At 37.4% G+C, this 19,042-nt stretch overlaps 1 protein-coding gene across 1 annotated transcript in view; it reads left to right on the plus strand.

The window, feature by feature from the left end:
- The window catches only part of SLC25A12 (solute carrier family 25 member 12), an 89,181-nt gene that overhangs the window by 11,715 nt on the left and 58,424 nt on the right, over window positions 1-19,042 (plus strand). The window contains exon 3 of the mRNA XM_037044460.1: window positions 6,573-6,715. Within this exon, the coding sequence (XP_036900355.1) occupies window positions 6,573-6,715 (143 nt within the window). The remainder of the gene's footprint in view (window positions 1-6,572; window positions 6,716-19,042) is intronic.

Genomic DNA, 19,042 nt, shown 5'->3' on the forward strand with positions numbered 1-19,042 from the left:
TAACCTGTGGGGTAGGTAGCATGTATTCTAAAGGTCACTTAAGGTTGAATTTGGTAAGTAGCAAAGGAGTTACTATTACCCACTTCACTCCAGGCCAATGAGGCCTTGATATGTTGACCTGTTGGCTCGATAGGCAAAACATTTCTAGATAACATGGTCTTTTCATTTGCACCTGAAGGTAGTTCAGTGTAAGTATGAAACCCTGCCATCTTTTATAGGCAATGGTACAGATTAAATGTGTAAATATTCTAATCTATAAAATCCATTTTATTTCTCAAGCTTCAGATTGTCAAGGCTTTTTCAAGTACATGTGAACTATACTCAATGTAATTTAAATAATTCTGGGAATGTCAAAGCTATGTGCACTTTGCATTCAAATACTTGAGTTGGGGTTGGATAATATTAAGAAAATAGACCTATTTTTATGCTTGTTTGTTTTTAAGATACTGTCAGCCACTTCTCGTATGTCTTTCAAGTGTCCTTGACTTCTTGCCCAAGAAGTATTTACAAGTGCTTAAGAGATATCTTTGCACTTTGAAATGGCTAGTGATTAAGTCTGAAATTATTTGGAGTATAGATACAATTTTTGGTTAAAGTCATTTTATTTCACCCTTTGAAATGATAGGAACAAAGTGGAAATAATATGAGATGACTAAATTGTTTGATATATTAAATTTTTAGCATTGGGAGACTCAAAAATTTGTTTTAAATTATTTTTATTGTTTTTTTAAAGATTTTATTTTTACTTATTTATCTTTAGAGGGGAAGGAGAGAGGGAGAGAAACATCAATGTATGGTTGCCTTTTGTGCGTCCCCTGCTGGGAATTGGCCTGCAGGGAACTGGCCTGCAACCCAGGCATGTGCCTTGACTGGGAATCGATCCGCGATCCTCTGGTCCGCAGGCCTGTGCTTAATCCACTGAGCTACACCAGGCAGGGCTATTTTTATTGTTTTTAGTGTGCATACTAAAGTCATTTTGATTAGCAAAAGGGAGGTCTCAATAAGGCCAGTTAACATTTGTCTTGCTATATGTCTTGCTACATTTTCTTATTTCTAGCCTTATGTCTAGCTATAGACCATGTTTACTTTTTAAAAATCTGTTTAAAACATTATTACCGAGTCAGTTAAAATAAGAAACATTAACAATTATGAGGTTGTTTAAAATAAATGGGTCATTCTTATTTTAAAGTATTAAAAATACTTTTGGTTTCAATGTATTACTAATTTTACAGTACCTGCTTTTTTTGTTGTTGTTAGCATAATACCTAAAATGTTTTAGCATCTTGACTGACTGTGAGTAGATTCCAGTTTCTGTTCTAAACTCCCTCCTCTTCTGTTCTGGCAACAGGCTCACTGACATTGCCAAGTAATTGTCTCTAATGAGTTAATTAGTTAACTGTCCCCTGCAGAAGTCAAGAAATGAATGACTCCTTATGGATGAGAAGATTTGTTTTATTCCTCTGAGCTATACACTTTATCTTTCCGTTAAAATTAAGTTAAAATAGACTAGGAGAGCTGGGGAAAACACTAGTGAAATACCTCAGGGTAAGTGATTCTCTGGCATCGTTTATAATCCCAGATACCAGCAAAGCCTGTTCCAGTACATGTCATCCTCAGCATTTGTTTTCCTTGTTGGCTGCTGTGTCCTGGTGGTTTATGCTAAGGCTGCTCTATTTCTTGATAGTTTTCAAGTCTAGAATATTGTGAAATGTTGGTGATTCAGTGAGTACAGTATACTTTCAGTGTGTGTGTATATGTATATGTATGTATGTATATGTTCTGTGTATGCAGTGGTGGTGGTCCTGGCAATCAAACTCAGGTTTTATATATTTGACATCTCTTTGCCCACCCCCCAAAGGACAATTAGACATCAAATTTTGTTAATATGAGCTCAAATCTTTTCATATATACTCTTTTGAAAATTTACACCTGCTAATTAGAGAAAGAAAGCAATGCTTAAACAATGGTGAACAGAGAGCTAAAAGAGAAAACAAAATTCACTATAACCTGTCTCTTGTATTTTATTATTTCTTTAAACATTTTTTTCATGGGAGTCATGCCCAGGATTCCTTGTTAAAGGTCATGAGCATTTTATAACTCCTTAAATGTGATGTATATGTATATTTGTGTGTATGTGTACATATATTGCTAAATCGCTTTTCAAAAGAACTGAGTTTGAAAAGAAGCAAGATGTATGGAACAGTGTGAATAGTATGTTATTATTTATGTAAAAAAATGGATGAGAATGTTCATACACACATTTGCATGTATGTATAATGTACGTATCTCATGTATATATAGTTTACTTGTACACGTGTAAAACGTCTCTGGAAGAATATACAAGAGATTGTCTCTGGAGTGAGGGATTGAGTGACTGGGTTAAAGGTGGGAGGGAGACTTTTCACTGTATTATATCTTTTTATACCTTTTGAATTTTGAATGGTATGAATGTAAACCTATTAAAATCATATAAAATCATCTCTATTAGCAGTGGATGAATATACACTTTGTTTTTTTATTATTAATTGCTCTTCGATTAGCGCTTCCCTCTGCCTTTGTTCAGGCTCAACCTCTTTCACCTGGTCTTTGCAATGGCCTCTAGACTACTGGTCTCCTTAACCTTCATCAGTTTCTTTCTTCTCCAGTCTCTCTGTCACATTGCTGCCTGGGAGAGCAACAGTCACATAATTTCTCTTCTCCCCTAAGATTTTTAGTAGAGTCCCGTGGCCACCAGAATAAAGCCTAGAGTTATTCAGTTTAGTATTTAATCTTCTACCATCTGGTCTCAAACTGTTTTTTCAGTTTCACCTTCTACATCTCTTTGTGTATATATAACATTTCTCTCTCCAGCTAACTTCTCTCCACCCTCAAAGAAGAAAATGAATTATTTCTGTATTTGTTCAGTTGATTTTTATTTTTTAGTATAAAATATCCTTTCCACCTGCAGTTTAAATAGAATTTTACTTTTTTTCTATTAATCCTTACCTGAGGACATGCCTATTGATTTTAGAGAGAGAGTGAAAAGGAGAGGGAGAGGGAGGGAGGGAAACATCCATTGGTTGCCTCTTGTACTCCTCCCGACTAGGACCTAACCGGCAAACCACACATGTCCCTGACCGGGAATGAACCTCTGACTTTTGGTTTACAGAAAGATGCTCCAACCAATTAAGCCATACTGGCTGGGGCTGAATTTTACTTTTAAGGCCTATTCTGAACATTACCTTTTTTCCTCTTTCCAGCCCATCCTACCAATACTTAGAACGAACCACTCCTTTTTGGTTCCCATAGTTCATTTTTCATACTGCGGTTTGACACTTTTACTCTAGTTAGTGGTTGATTCATTAGTTTCTCTAAATTCTACTTTCACACTTCCTTGTGTTGCTCCCTTTCCAGTTGCAGTTATGACCCCAATGTGCCTTTCCCTGCTGCTGCCTGTCCTCAATTCTGGTGGTTTTGTGATCTTGGGCAAACATGCCCAATTATGTCACACATGGAAGAATGACAGGAAGAAGCAATTGGCAGGAATTGGTAAAATCCACTCAGTATCAGTATCATACAGTTTATTATTTTTTATCCTATGTTTGCATATCTGCTCTTTTTGAAACACCAAAGTTTTTAGTCTTCTTTTTATAGGTGTGTGATATATTTAGGCACCTAGGAGAAGAAATGGAGTTGGCGAAGAACTTGCTGTGAGTCAGTGGTAGGACCGGGATTTAAACCCGGGACCCTTTCCGGAATGACTTTTATAGCATGTAGAGAGAACATGGCTTTATTTGGGGGTGATATTTGTTAGGTGCTATTGGTAGCACCAACTAGAGAAAATATGTCCACCTTGGGCTGGCTTCTTATGTTGGTTGGTACAGAATTTGCTGTGATGGCCTTTGTGGGGTGTTTCAGAATACACATATTTTTTATGGAATGCTCTCCTTGCTGAAAGAGCTGTGGTTTGGTTTGGTCTGATCACAGATGAAGACATTTGAAATACATAACCAAAAAGCAAACCAACGGTCCTTTGCTCTGACCTTTCTCATCCCTGTCTTTTTTGTCAGAGCAACTATTTGTAATTCTTTTAGCTATTTATTTTGGTATTTTCCTTTATATTTCTATACTGCTATTTCTAGACATTATTAATCCCTATTACAGCAGTTGAAAACTTCTTTATATTACATCCTCCTCCATTCTTTTTCTTCCACTCCCCTCAGGATATTTGTAACCATTATTAAGTTAATATTTGATATCTGTATTATTACTATTGATGTTTATCCAGTATTATATTTCCTATTTTTGTACAACAAAAACCCTTTTTTATAATTTACTTTATCATAAAGTAAAAAAAAACCTAACTCTTCACTTATCTAGCAATTTGTATACCTATTACCCATTCATTAATTTAACAAATATTAACACCTACTATGTGCCAGGCATTATTCTTGGTGCTCGGGATACATCAGTGAGCATTCTAGACAAAGACATTTCTCCTTTATGACACTTACATTCTAACTGAGAGGTAGACAATAAACATAACAAGTAAGTACAACATATAGCGTGTTAGAAGGTGAGAGGTGCCAAGTGGAAAACAGTGACGTGAGGGGGACTGGGAACGCAGATCCTGGCATGGGTTGGAAGAGTAAACCGGGTCATAAGAGTAGGTCCCACTGAGAAGGTGTCATTTGAGCAAAGATTTAGACTTCTCCAAATGTTATTTTCCACATAGCCACATAAATGCCTTGGACACCCTGACATTTCATTTTCCCCGGTGGCTTTCCTTGGAGCAAGCCGTCTGCCCCAGCCACCAGGAGGTGCTCCGGAGGCCCGTAGTTGCTGTCGTGGGACTTCCCTTGCCATTATTCCGAGTTGGATTATCGGTTTCCCAGTTCCCACATCTTCCTCCTACTTGGTTCGTGTTCACTTATGATGGAGCAAATTCTCCTACAGCTTCCTGAGAAAGGCTACATGAAGGGAGAAAACTATGGAGAATGTGGATCTCTCCAAGTGCTCTCACCTGCCCTTACAACTGATTGAAAGTTTGGCTCGGTTTGGGATTCTAGGTTGGAAACCATTTCTCATAGAATTTTCAAGGCCCTACTCAGTGTCTTCAGGCTCCCAGTGTTTCTGTTGAGGAGCATAGCATGATGCCCATGATTCATAACTCATTATATATGACCCGTTTTTTTCTCTGAAAACTTTTAGTATTTTCCTCTTTATGCTGATGTTCTGCAATTTTTTATGATGATTGGCTAAGTCCTGGGTGGGGAGGGTGTGTTTAATTTATCGTACTTGGCACTTAGTGAGTCCTTGCATTCTTCAGTTCTGGGACATTTTCTGATGTTATTACTTTGGTAGTTCAGTTAAGTAGATAAACTGATCAGCTGTGAGATGAAGAGGAGGGCTTTGGTCTTTCATGTTTGCTCATGTCACAGTACGTAAACCCCTTAAAATAATAAGGCATTTATTTGATATGCAGGTATTTTATTTTGTTTTAAAAAATGATCACCATAAGAGGTGGAATAGTTTTATTTTTTTGAGCTACTGGAACTGGGAACACATCCCTGTGATGGAAGGTGTTGTTCATTATGCTTTTCTCATTCATTTCACTTCTGTGGTTTGGCACGTTAGTCCTCCCTCCCACTAGAGACAGGAAGCCTCTGGGAGTCTACAGATGTTGTTTCCCTTTCAGGTCTTGGTCACCTGCCCTTTCACCTTTTTTCATCTTTCTGATATCCCTTCTACATATATACATATATACATGTATACATATATACATATATTTTAACTGAGATAAAAGCCACATAACATAAAACTCACAATTTTAACCATTTTAAAGTATACATTTTGTAGTTTTTAGTATATTTACAATATTGTGCGACCGTCACCACTATATAACTCCAGAACATTTTCATCACTCCTGAAGAGAAGCCCCATACATGCTAAAGCAGTTATTCTCCTTTCCCCACTTTTCCCAGCTCCTGACAACTACTCTCCTACTTTCTGTCCCTGGATTTGCCTATCATGGACATTTCTTGTAAATGAGATGCAGTGTGTGACCTTTTGTGTCTGGCTTCTTTAACTTACAATGTTTTCAAGGTGGATCCATGTTATAGCACAGCAGTTTTCAATTGGTGTGCTGCAAGAGTTTTTAAAACATGCATATCTTACTGTTTAGTCAGGGGCACTGACCTCTTTTCCCTTAGATTCTCAAATTTAAAAAATGACAACAGCCAACACAACAATAGCTGTCTGGTGTGAATGAATCAAAATTATTCCTTTTTTATGTCAGATTGGCAAAAAATATATTTTTAGTGTGCTGCAGAATTTTAGTAATTAGTTTATGTGTGTCATGTAATGACAAAGGTTGAAAATCACTTTTATAGCATATATCAGTATCAGTACTTTACCAGTGTTTCTAAATCATGCTCTTGGAGTGTGTTTTTACACTATCCAGGAAAAGTTATGCATTTATTATTCATATTTTGATTTTGATATTGGCCTTTAATTTACATTTTCATAAAACATTTGCTACAAAATGATATTGAATAATTTTAATTCTTAAGTATCCATTGTTTATATTTTAGTATGCCAGTACCGAGGTCGATGGAGAACATTACATGACCCCGGAAGATTTTGTCCAGCGCTACCTTGGACTATATAATGACCCAAACAGCAACCCGAAGATTATCCAGCTCTTGGCAGGAGTAGCTGATCAAACCAAGGATGGGTAAGACCTCTCTATATATTTCTGAAAACTAATATTCTGCAATATCTAATTACAAAATGTAAACCATGTTTACTTATGGCAATCTGGAATTTTAACATTAATAAACCATTTATTTTCTTAGATGTCCATAAAAACTTATTTACTGCCATTATCAAGGATACTGCCATTTAAAAAAAAACTTACATGTGTAAAGTCATATTTTATATACAACAATCTGAACAGAATGGTTTTCATCTAACTCAGTGTATTCCTTTTATCCCTTCCTTCCTTCCTTCCTTCCTTCCTTCAATAAATATTGAATAACTATTAACTGCTATGTTTTAGGCACTGTTCTAAGTGCTTGAATTATATAAGTGAATAACCTATGCAGAAATGAACAAAATTTAAAAATAAATTGTAACATGTTAGGAAGATATAAGTGCTAGAAATAAATAAAGGAAGAATTTAGGGAGTGGATTTATTCATTTCTCTGTCTACTCATCTATTTGACAAATATTTATTGAACAACCACCATTTGCCAGGTACTATTGGGTCTTAGAAATACAAACATAAATAAAAAGGGGTTCCCAGTCATTTATTAAAATTAAAATGAAAATTTAATTTGTTAGAGAGAGGGAAAGAGAGAGAGATACATTGATGCAAGAGAGAAAAATCGATCAGTTGCCTCTCTTACATGCCGGGACCAAGGAATGAACCCGCAACTTAGGCACATGCCCTGACAGGGAATTGAACCAGTGACCTTTCACTTTGTAGGAGAACACCAGTCAACTGAACCACACTGGTCAGGGCTGGGGTGCCCGGGCTTACCAAGAAGCTTATGTCATAGTGAGATAGAGAATGGGTAAACAACAACAAAAAAGTGATACTTTGGAGATAAGGTGCTATACTAGAAGTATGTAAAAGATACAGAGGACACCCAGGAAAGCATAGTTGAGTCTGTTTTGGGTGGTCTGGACAGCATCACAGGAGAGGTGATGTGTGAGTGAAATCTGGGAGAATGAAAGGAGCTTGCTGGTGGTGGTTGGACAAGTAGGAAGGAGAATTCCAGGAAAGGGAGCAGCAGTGACTTGAAGCACCAAGGAGCGTGAGTGTGTGTGTGTGTGTGTGTGTTTTGGGGAATGAGCGTAGAGAGGTTGTGTTACAAGTACCTTGGTGTGGTTGTGATGTTGCTTTGTCACTATCAGTTGTGGTTGGAGTGGAGCTGCGGACCTTGTGTGCCAGCCTTTGACTGTATCCTTAGACTCATGACTCTAAGTCATTGAGATATTTTTAGCCTGGCTGTGTATTGTGCAGTCACAGAAATAGCCAGGTACATCTTACTGGAGTGTCAGTTACTCAATTTAAAGGGAAAAAGTATACCATTTTTATATTAAAATCACATATGACTGTATTATGGAGCAAATGAAATATTTGTATTTGTTATAAAAAAAAACTTGCTTTGCTTTGTGAGATCTAAGCTGTTGGGTTGGCAAAAAGTTCATTCAGTGTTTTCCAAAACAGAAGACATGTTTCATTGTCACCATTAACTTCATTGATTCAGATACTTTGAGTATGTCGGCTGTCTTTGGTGTGGTATAAAATTGATTGTTCCTAATTAATGTCTCAATTTGATCACTTGATTTGATCACTTGTCTGAATTTGTCAACTTCAACTAATCTACCCGGCCACGAGCATCGTCCAGTGAGAAATCTCTAGCACAAAACTTCACAAACCACTTTTGACACATTTGGCAGCCACAGCACCTTTTCCATACACTGTACAAATCTTTTTTTGTGTTTTTACCTTTCTTGAAATAATAAAGTATTATAAACCAAAAATGTTTTTTATATTTTTCCATCTTCAATATTAAAATTTCTGCATAAAAATTACCAACTTTGATGTTTTTTAAAGTATATTTTATTGATTATACTATTACAGTTTTCCCAATTTTCCCCCCTTTATCCCCCCTCCGCCCTGTACCACCCAGCCCTCCAGCATTCTCCCCCACCTTAGTTCATGTCCATGAGTTGTACATACAAGTTCTTTGAATTCTGTTTCCTATACCATTCTTAACCTCTCCCTGTCTGTTTTATGCCTCCCAGTTATGCTTCTTTCTCCCTGTACCTTTTCCCCACTATTCTTCCCCTCCCCTTGCCCACTGAAAATCCTCCATGTGATGTCCATTTCTTTGATTCTGTTCCTGCTCTGGTTGTTTGCTTAGTTTTTGTTTACTTTCTTTTTCTTTCTTTTTTAAAGTTCAGTTGTTGATAGCTGTGAGTTTGTTATCATTTTACTGTTCATATTTTTTATCTTCTTTTTCTTAGATAAGTCCCTTTAACATTTCATATAAAATAAGGCCTTGGTGATGATGAACTCCTTTAACTTGACCTTATCTGGGAAGCACTTCATCTATCCATCCATTCTAATGATAGCTTTGCTGGGTAGAGTAATCTTAAATGTAGGTCCTTGCCTTTCATGACTTGGAATACTTTTTTCCAGCCCCTTCTTGCCTGCAAGGTTTCTTTTGAGAAATCAGCTAATAGCCTTATGGGAACTCCTTTGTAGGTAACTGTCTCCTTTTCTTTTGCTGCTTTTAAGATTCTCTCTTTATCTTTAATCTGGGGTAACTTAATTATGATGTGCCTTGGTGTGTTCTTCTTTGGGTCCAATTTCTTTGGGACTCTCTGGGCTTCTTGGACTTCTTGGAAGTCTTTCCTTTACCAGATTGGGGAAGCTTTCCTTCATTACTTGTTCAAATTAGTTTGTAACTTCTTGCTACTGTTCTCCTTCTGGCACCCCTGTGGTTCAGATGTTGGACTGTTTAGTTGTCCCAGAGGTTCCTCAGCTTGTCCTCATTTTTGTGAGTTCTTGTTTGTTCATTCTGTTCTGGCTGGATGTTTATTTCTTCCTTTTGTTCCAAATAGTTGATTTCAGTCCTGGTTTCCTTCCCATCACTGTTGGTTCCTTGGATATTTTGCTTTATTTCACTTTGGGGAGCCTTCATTTGTTCCTTCATTTTGCTACCATACTCAACCATTTCTGTGAACATCTTCATCAAGATTGATTACCAGTGTTTTGAACTCTGCATCAGATAGATTGGCTATCTCTTCCTCGCAGAGCTCTTTTTCTGGAGTTTTGATCTGTTCTTTCATTTGGGCCATGCTTCTTTTTTGTGGCACACCTGGTGTATTATAAGGGGGCGAGGCCTTAGGTATTCTCCAGGGCAGAGCAACCAACCCTCCTTGCTTTGTTGTGGCACTGTCTGTGGGGGAGGGGTCAGAGAGGGAACAAAGTGGCTCCCCTGCTTGGCTCTAGCCCCACTTTCCAATGAATTCTCGTGTGACACTGGGAGTTTCTCCCACCATGGCAGTTAGCTTGAAGTCTTAGTTTCCTATTCAGCCAGCCCTGCCTAGCTTGCACAGTGTGCTGCCTTGCCTGGGACTGTCAGCCAGCCCCACTTCCATGGTCTGACCCCTCACCAGGAGTTTTCTCTGCCTGCCTGGTTGCCCGTCTCCTTCCTGACAGTCTGGTCGAATGTTTCTTTAATTTCTTCATCGTTGGAATTCCATGCAGTTTGTCTTTCTGGCACTTCTGGTTGTTTATTGTTTTTAGATTGGTTGTTATCCTTCTTTTAGTTGTGTGAAGAAGTGAAGGGATTCTACCTATGCCTCCATCTTGGCTGGAACCCCCTTGATGAGTTTCTTTTAAATGCATGGCATGACAACTATCACACTATAATCTAACAAGATTGTTTCAAATGAAGTTCAAGACAACTAAGTGCTACCAGAGCCATCTTACAGAAAAATTAACAAACTCTTTGGCCAACACAATGTATCCCTAGGCCTCCAAGGACCCGGATTTTTTCTCCTACCTGTGGAAATGCTCTTATGAAAAACTGAAAAACTAGGTAATAAGGAATCTTTAAACATTATTTCCATTATCACAAATGATAAGATTTTAGAAAAATGGTAGGTTGGAATAGGACAAGACTTGAATGTAGTGAAATCTTTTTTTTTTTTTTTTGTAGAGAATAAAGCTTTTACTCACTATCTTAGAAAGGAGCGGGGCATGGTGTGGAGAGATGCACCAGCCTGAGTGCAATGAAATCTTTTCAGGAGACTATTGTAATAGTTCAAGGAGAAATGTTATCTATGTTCTCTGAGTCCAGAGTTAATATTGCATTCATTTGTATTTTCCTGCAAAACCTAGCACAATGCATAAAATTTACTATGAATATTTTATATCTTGGAAAGATTTATATAATTATCATTGGCGGGTATTGAGAAACTTGTATATATTTTGTGTCTAGTCTCTAAAAAAGTTAAATCAGCTGGCAAGTTACTATGGGGCATTTAGCTTTGGACCTCCCAATAGTGCTTAAACAATAAGGCATATGAAAATTAATTATATTTAATCAGGATTCCTTCTTCAAAATTATTAAAGGTAGCATATTCAATTAGCTCTTTTAGAAACAATCAGAGTATTTATTAATTTGATTGGAGACCTGTGTTGAGAATTACATACCTTTTCGGATGTTTTTTTTGTGTGACCATCTTGTCCATCTGAGTAGTGTATCTTTTTTGAAGCTTCATTCATGTGGTTTCCCCAGACTCAGTTGGGTTGTTAAAAGTGTGGTCAAGTGGAACCAAGGGTTTAAGTTGGCAGACTAGAATAGATTAAAAGTGGATTTTGGCTAGTAGAGAACCTAATAATGTTGAGTAGTGTTTACTTAGAAACCTGTTTCTCTTATTAAAAGGTAAATATGTTCTATTTCAATTTTAAAAACTTCTTGAACTCCCTGTTTTTCTCTGTCTTTGGAATGAGTCAGATTGGGATTGGGTAGGAAATCTAATTCATTGTTATGTAATAAAAATAAGTAAATTTATCAAGCACAGGTGATTTTTTAGAGGGGGCAGGAAGGGAGGAAAAGAGACGGAGAGAAACATCAATGTGAGAGAGCAACATCTATTGGTTGCCTCCTGTACACGCCCCGACCTGGACAAACCACACCCTAGGCTTGTGTCCTGACCAGGAATCAAACTAGTGACCTGTTGTTTTGCCGTGTGATACTCAACCAAATGAGCCACATTGGCCAGGGTGAAACATAGATAATTTCTAAAAGCAGAGAAAGGTAACATTTTCTAGAACTATGGGGGTTCTTAACCTCCTGTTCATGGACTTCATAGGCTCCTGAATCTGCTGGAATACAAAATGAGTGAATTTGTATCTACATTTTTTTGTGGGAGAAATCCCAGGTTTTCAAAAGGGTCTATGACTTCAAAAAGTTAAGAGTCCTCATCAAAGGTTCTTTAATACTTTTGTTATTTTATTTTTTAATTAATTAAATTCATTAGGATGATGTTAATTAATAAGATTATATAGGTTTCATGTATACATTTCTGTGATACGTGATCTGTGCATTGCATTGTGTGCCTACCACCCAAAGTCAAATCATCTTTTGTCACCAGATATTTGGCTTCCTTTACCATTTACTACCCTCCACTTTCTCCTTCCCTCTCATACCACCATACTGTTGTCTGTGTCTATGAGTTTCCATTTTATATCCCACATATGTGTGAAATCATATGGTTCTTAGCTTATTTTGCTTATTTCTTATTTCGCTTACTTATTTCACTTAGCATAATATTCTCAAGGTCTATCTATGTTGTTGCAAATGGCAATATTTCTATCTTTTCATATGACTGAGTAGTATTTGATTATATATATGTACCACATCTTCTTTATCCAATCATCTATTGAAGAACACTTTGGTTATCTCCATGTCTTGGCCACCGTGATGATGCAATCAGTGATCGTTGGGGTACATATATCTTTGCAAATAAATGTTTTCAGCTTGTTTGGATTGATACCCAGAAGTGAGATTGCTGGTCATATGGTAACTCTAGTCTAAATTTTCTGAGGAACCTCCATACTGTTTTCTATTTGGGCTGTACCAGTTTACATTCCCACCAGCAGTGAATGAGGGTTCCTTTTTCTCCACAACCTCTCCAACACTTGTTATTACTTTGCTTGTTGATAACAGACATTCTAGCAGGTGTGAGGTGGTATCTCATTGTAGTTTTGATTTATATTTCCCTAATGCTAGTGAAGTTGAGCATCTTTTCATATACCTGTTATTTGTATGTCTTCTTGGGATATGTATCTGTTCAGGTCATCTGCCCATTTTTAAATTGGATTACTTCCATGGTGTTGGGTTTAGGAGTCTTTATATTTTGGTTATTAACCTCTCTTTGGAGCACTAGTTTGAAATTATCTTCTCCCATTAGGTTGATTGCTTTTTTGTTTTGTTGGAAGTTTCTTTTGCTGCTTTTTAGTTTGATATAGTCCCATTCATTTATTTTTGCTTTTACTTCCCTTGCCTTTGGGTTTAAATTCATAAAATTTTCTCTAAGGCCAAGATTGATAAGTTTAGTACCTATGTTTTCTTTTGCATAATTTATTGTTTCAGGTCTTATATTTAGGTCTCTGATCCACTTTGAATTTTTGCACATGGTACAAATTGTCATCTAGTTTCTTTCTTTTGCATGTGGTTTTCCAATTTTCCCAGCACCATTTATGAAGAGGCTTTCTTCTCTCCAATGTGGCTCCTTTGTCAAAAATTATTTGCCCATGTACATGTGGTTTATTTCTGGGCTCTTATTTCTATGTCACTGGTATGTGTGTCTCTTTCTGCCAGTACCGTGGTGTTTTGATTACCATAGCTCTGAAGTATAATTTGAAGTCAGGTAGTGTGATACTTCTGGCTTTGTTCCTTTTTTCTCAGGATTGCTTTGGCTATTTGGGGTTTTGGTGTTCTATACAAATCTGATGATTTTTTGTTCTATTTCTTTAAAAATATCATTGGGATTTTGATGGGGATTGCATTAAATCTGTATATTTCTTTGGATAATATGGACATTTTAACTATGTTGATTATTCCAATTTTCCATTCCAATATCTTTCCATTTCATTTTCTTTTTAATTCTCTTTTTAAAAAAATATTTATTTATTTTAGAGAGGGGAAGGAAGGGAGAGAGGGAAAGACACATCATTGTGTGGTTGCCTCCAGAGCGCCCCACACTGGGGACCTGGCCTGCAGCCCAGGTGTGTTCCCTGACTGGGAATCAAACTACCAACCCCCTGGTTCACAGGCCTGCACTCAATCCACTGAGCTATACCAGCCAGGGCTCTTTTTAATTCTTTTTAAATAATGCTTTGTAGCTTTTAGTATATCGATCCTTCATATTTTTGGTTGTTTATTCCTAGGTATTTTATTCTTTTTGTTGCACATGCAAAAGCAATTTTTTTCTCATGTCTTTTTCTGAAATTTCATTGTTAGTATGTAGGAATGAGACAGATTTTTGTGCATTGAGTTTGTATTCTACAACTTTACTGTATTTGTTTATTGTTTCTTGTTTTTTCCATGGGTCTTTAGGGTTTTCTGTATGAAAAGTCATGTCATCTGCAAAAAGTGCCACTTTTCTTCTTTATTCCCAGTTTGAATGCCTTTTAATTATTTTTCTTGCCTGATTGCTCTGGCTAGGACTTTTAGTATCTTTAATACTTTTAATTCAAGAAAATCAAATGCTTTGGTAGTGTTGAAGTCAACCCACTCTCATTTAACATTTAAGGAAAATTAAGCTCAGAGAAGTTGATTGACTCGCCCAATAACACAAAATTAATTTTTTAAATTTTCAGCCTATTTTTATTTTTGCAGTCCTATTGGTATGTAGCTTGAAGTTGTACCACATAATATTGTTTATAATCACCCAAGACCAAATCTGCATTAATAGAAATAGTATTGACAAGTTTAAGTGATTTAGTTAAGTGTGTGGGAGAAGCAGGTTTGGGAGTCAGTACCTTGACCTTTTGTATACTGACCCCTTCTTTCTCTTTCCCACTCCCTTTCCTCCAGTAGGTAGTAAAACAAGCAGAAGTGTTTAATGTAGGTACTTGATTTGGAGAGCCATGTAGAAGAATACCGTATGATATAAATAACATGATAGGTTGTCTAAAAGTAAAACCACTAGCCAAGCAGTATTTGTGAGATTGTGGCTTAAAGTTTGAAGTTCTGGTTGTATAATGACAAGCAAAATGAGTTTTTGCACTAAATGCAGATCTCAGGGACAATTACTGTATGATCTAATCTAAAATATTTAGACAGTTGATTGTTTGAAACTGTAACTTCTAGAACCATAGCTTCTATATTTAGCTCTAGTCAGAATTTCATCTGGAGGTTCTATTCTCCTATGATATAGAAAACTATTGTTTTCCTCTGTTTTACTTTTTCAAAAGTGTTGCCTTTAATATTCTCATGCATCTAGAAAAAACGTTTTAAATTTTTTATTTAATCCTTACTGTATTTTTTCCCATTACCATTTAGTCCCCTTATACTCTACTACCCTCAGCAATCACCACACTGTTATCCATGTCCATGAGTCCTTTTTCCTTTTTGCTCAATCCCCCACCTCCTAACTGCCCCCACTGGCTGTCATCTGTTCTCCATCTATAAGTCTCTTTCTCTTTTGCTTGTTAGTTCAGTTTGTTCATTAGATTCCACATAGGAATGAAATTGTATGGTATTTGTCTTTCCCTGCCTAGCTTATTTCACTTAGCGTAATGTTTCCCAGGTCCATCTATACTGTTTCAAAGGGTAAAATTTTCTTCTTTTTTACAGCCAAGTAGAATTCCATTGTGTAAATGTCCCATAGTTGTTTTATCCTCATCTATTGATTGACACCTGGGCTGCTTCCATATCTTGGCAGTTGTAAATAATGCTGCAATGAATATAGGAATGCTTATGTTCTTTTTGAATTAGTGTTTTGGGTTCCTTCAGATATATTCCCAGAAATGGGATTGCTGGGTCAAAAGGCAGATCCATTTTTAATTTTTTGAGGTAAATCCATACTGCTTCCCACACTGTCTGCACTAGCCTGCATTCCCACCAACATCGCGAAAGGGTTCCCCTTTCTCCACATCCTCGCTAGCACTTGTTTGTTGATTTATTGGTGATGGCCATTGTGGCAGGTGTGAGATGGTATCTCACTGTGGTTTTAATTTGTATTTCTCTGATGATTAGTGACATTGGGCATCTTTTTGTATGTCTATTGGTCATCTGTATGTCCTCTTTGGAGAAGTGTCTATTCAGGTCCTTTGCCCATTTTTTGAGTTGTTTTTTTGGTGTTGAGTTTTATAAGTTCTTTGTACGTTTTAGATATTAACCCCTTATCACATGTATTGGTGAATATGTTCTCCCATTCTGTGGGACTACATCAAACTAAGAAGTTTTTACACAGCAAAGGAAATAGAAGAACGTTTTATGCAGAAATCTTGGTTATTTTGAAACCAGACTACTGTCCTTTTGGGGACTTCCGCCAAGATAGAGGTGTAGGTGGAAACACTGTGCCTCCTCCCACAACCAAGTTTAAAGTCAACAAAGTTTTCGTAATAAAAATGCAGCCAAAACACAGAAAATTGAACTATACGGAAGCCCAGCAACAATGAACCTTTCAGCCTTTCAGCTGGACTGATAAGAGGGGTGGAGCCAGCAGTGGAGCAGGGTCGGGCAGGAAAGATCTCCAGACCCAGGTGCACAGGCAGCTGTGGGCAGATCCCAGGTGTGGGGTAGCAACAGGCAGATCCAGTGAGGGCGCAAGGTGGCAGGCTGACCAGGGTCACACATTCGAGCACACATAAACCAGCGAAGGAGCAGGCAGTGAGAGAGACCTCTCAGGCCTCAGCCGCGGGAAGCAGCAGAGGGGACTGCCATTACCTCTCTCTGACCCTGCCCCCACATACAGCGTCACAAACCAGCAACTGAGTTGCCCCGCCCTGGTGAACACCTAGGGCTCCGCTCCTCATACGAACTGGTATGAACAGACCAAAATATGGCTCAAGAAGAATTCAAAGCCCCAGAACCAATAACTCTAATCGACCAAGAAATAGCCAGCCTATCAGATGCACAGTTCAAAACACTGGTGATCAGGATGCTCACAGAACTGGTTGATTATAGTCACAAATTAGAGGAATAAATGAAGGATAAGCTAATTGAAATGAAGGGAAATGCACAGGAAACCAATAGCGATGGAAAGGAAACTGGATCTCAAATCAAGGGAGTGGACCAGAAGGAAGAAAAAAATGACCAAATAGAAAAAATATGAAGAAACAAGAATTCCAAAAAATGAGGAGAGGCTTAGGAACCTCCAGGACATCTTTAAACGTTCCAACATCCGAATTATAGGGGTACCAGAAGGGGGAAAGAAACAGCCACGAGTGGAAAACTTATTTGAACAAATAATAAAGGAGAATTTCCCCAGTCTGGCAAAGGCAATAGACTTCCAGGAAGTCCAGGAAGCTCAGAGAGTCCCAAAGAAGGTGGGCCCAAGAAGGAACACACCAAGGCACATCATAATTACATTAGCCAAGACTAAAATGAAGGAGAGAATCCTAGAAGCAGCAAGAGATAAGGGGACAGTCACCTACCAAAGGAGTACCCATCAGACTGTCAGCGGATTTCTCAAAAGGGACCTTACAGGCAAGAAGGGGCTGGAAAGAAGTATTCCAAGTTATGAAATCCAAAGACCTATAGCCAAGATTGCTCTATCAAGCAAAGCTTTCATTTAGAATGGAAGGGCAGATAAAGTGCTTCTCAGATAAGGTCAAGTTCAAGGAGTTCATCATCACCAAGTCCTTATTATATGAAATGCTAAAGGGACTTATCTAAGAAAAAGAAGATGAAAAATATGAACAGTGAAAGGACAGCAAACTCACAGTTATTAACAACCACACCTAAAACAAAAGCAAACCAAGAGGACAGCTAGATCAGAAGTGGAACCATAGAATGAAGATCACATGGAGGGTTAGCAACAGGGGAGTGGGAGGAGGAGAAGGGGGGAGAAGGTACAGAAAATAGCATAGACAGTAGGTAGAAAATAGATAGGGGGAAGGCAAGAATAGTGGGGGAAATACATAATCTAAAGAACTTGAGACACGTGGTTATAAACTAAGGAGGGGAGAGTGATGGGGGAGGGGGTGTGCGGGTGGAAGGGAATGAAGGGGGGGAATAGAACAAGTGTAATGGTATAATCAATAAAATATATATATTTAAAAAAAATAAAAGGGTCACTCAGAATAAATAAATAAGTAAATAAAACCAGACTACTGTTATGGTGTGGAGGGAAGGTAAAGTCATCTGGGGACTCTGACTTTCTTCTCTTTAGGAAACAGTATTTAAGCTGAGCTATGTAAAGATTGTGTATAAATTAAATGGGCAAAAATTGGGAGATTGTGGGATCATTCCAAGAAAATGAATTGCTGAGTTATGGCACTGAGTGAAAGGAGCATGGTTTGTTCTAGTTGCTGAGGATGAATGGGCTGGAATGCAGAGAGCAAGAGGAAGGTATGCAGAGGTCAGAACCTGTGGGCCCAGAAGCCACACTAAGGATTAGGTATATTCCTTTGAATAGGATATAGGGTGTGTATATAGATTTTTATAATGCTGTTACTCATATACTAGTCACTTACCAATAACAGGGACATGATATGGAATCTTTGCAGCAAGGTCGCTATGGAGGGTGACTTAAACTAGCATTTGGCAGCTCCAGGAGATCACTGAAGGCATTTTCACTGTAATCTTGGCCACTGGCTAATTTCACAACCTTGAGTGTTAGAGGACCCAGTAATTTTTAGTCTCTCCCCTTTTTGTTTTGAATTTTCCTTGAAAAATTTTATTATTGACATTTCAAACATATGTGATACAATATACTCATCTCTCACTTTTAATAATTAAGATAATTATTAAATTTGCTTAATTTATACCTCCACTCACTCCTTCATTCCCTAGATTATTTTGAAGCAAATATAAAATAACATGTGTCTCAAAAAGAAAAATTGCCAAAAAACAAAACCTCCTCAAAAACATTAACATTGATTTCTTAATATCATCAAATATTTACATTGTATCAGCATTTTCATTTCTTGATTTTCTTATAAACAGTTTTTTTAACTTTGCTAGAGAATCCAAATAAATATGTATCTAATCATTAATTGCTCTATCATTTTGGTTTTTAATGAGGTTCTCCTCCATATCTTCTTTAAAAGTTGCTTTTTTTTAGCCCTGGCTGGATAGCTTAGTTGGTTGGAGCATCATTCCCATAACACCAAGGTTGAGGGTTCTATCTGCTCTGGTCAGGGCACATAGAAAAATCAACCAATGAATGCATAAATAAGTGGAACAACAAATTGATGTTTTTCTCTTCCCCTCAAATCAGTAGATACAAATTTAAACAATTTGAATGTTTTCTTTGCAACCATAGAATGTTTACTCTGCAAGTTTCTACAGTCTGCATT

Source organism: Sturnira hondurensis, unplaced genomic scaffold (assembly GCF_014824575.4).
Source record: "Sturnira hondurensis isolate 20B ecotype Veracruz unplaced genomic scaffold, ASM1482457v3 Scaffold0004136, whole genome shotgun sequence".
In the NCBI taxonomy this organism is placed as follows: Eukaryota; Metazoa; Chordata; class Mammalia; order Chiroptera; family Phyllostomidae; genus Sturnira; species Sturnira hondurensis.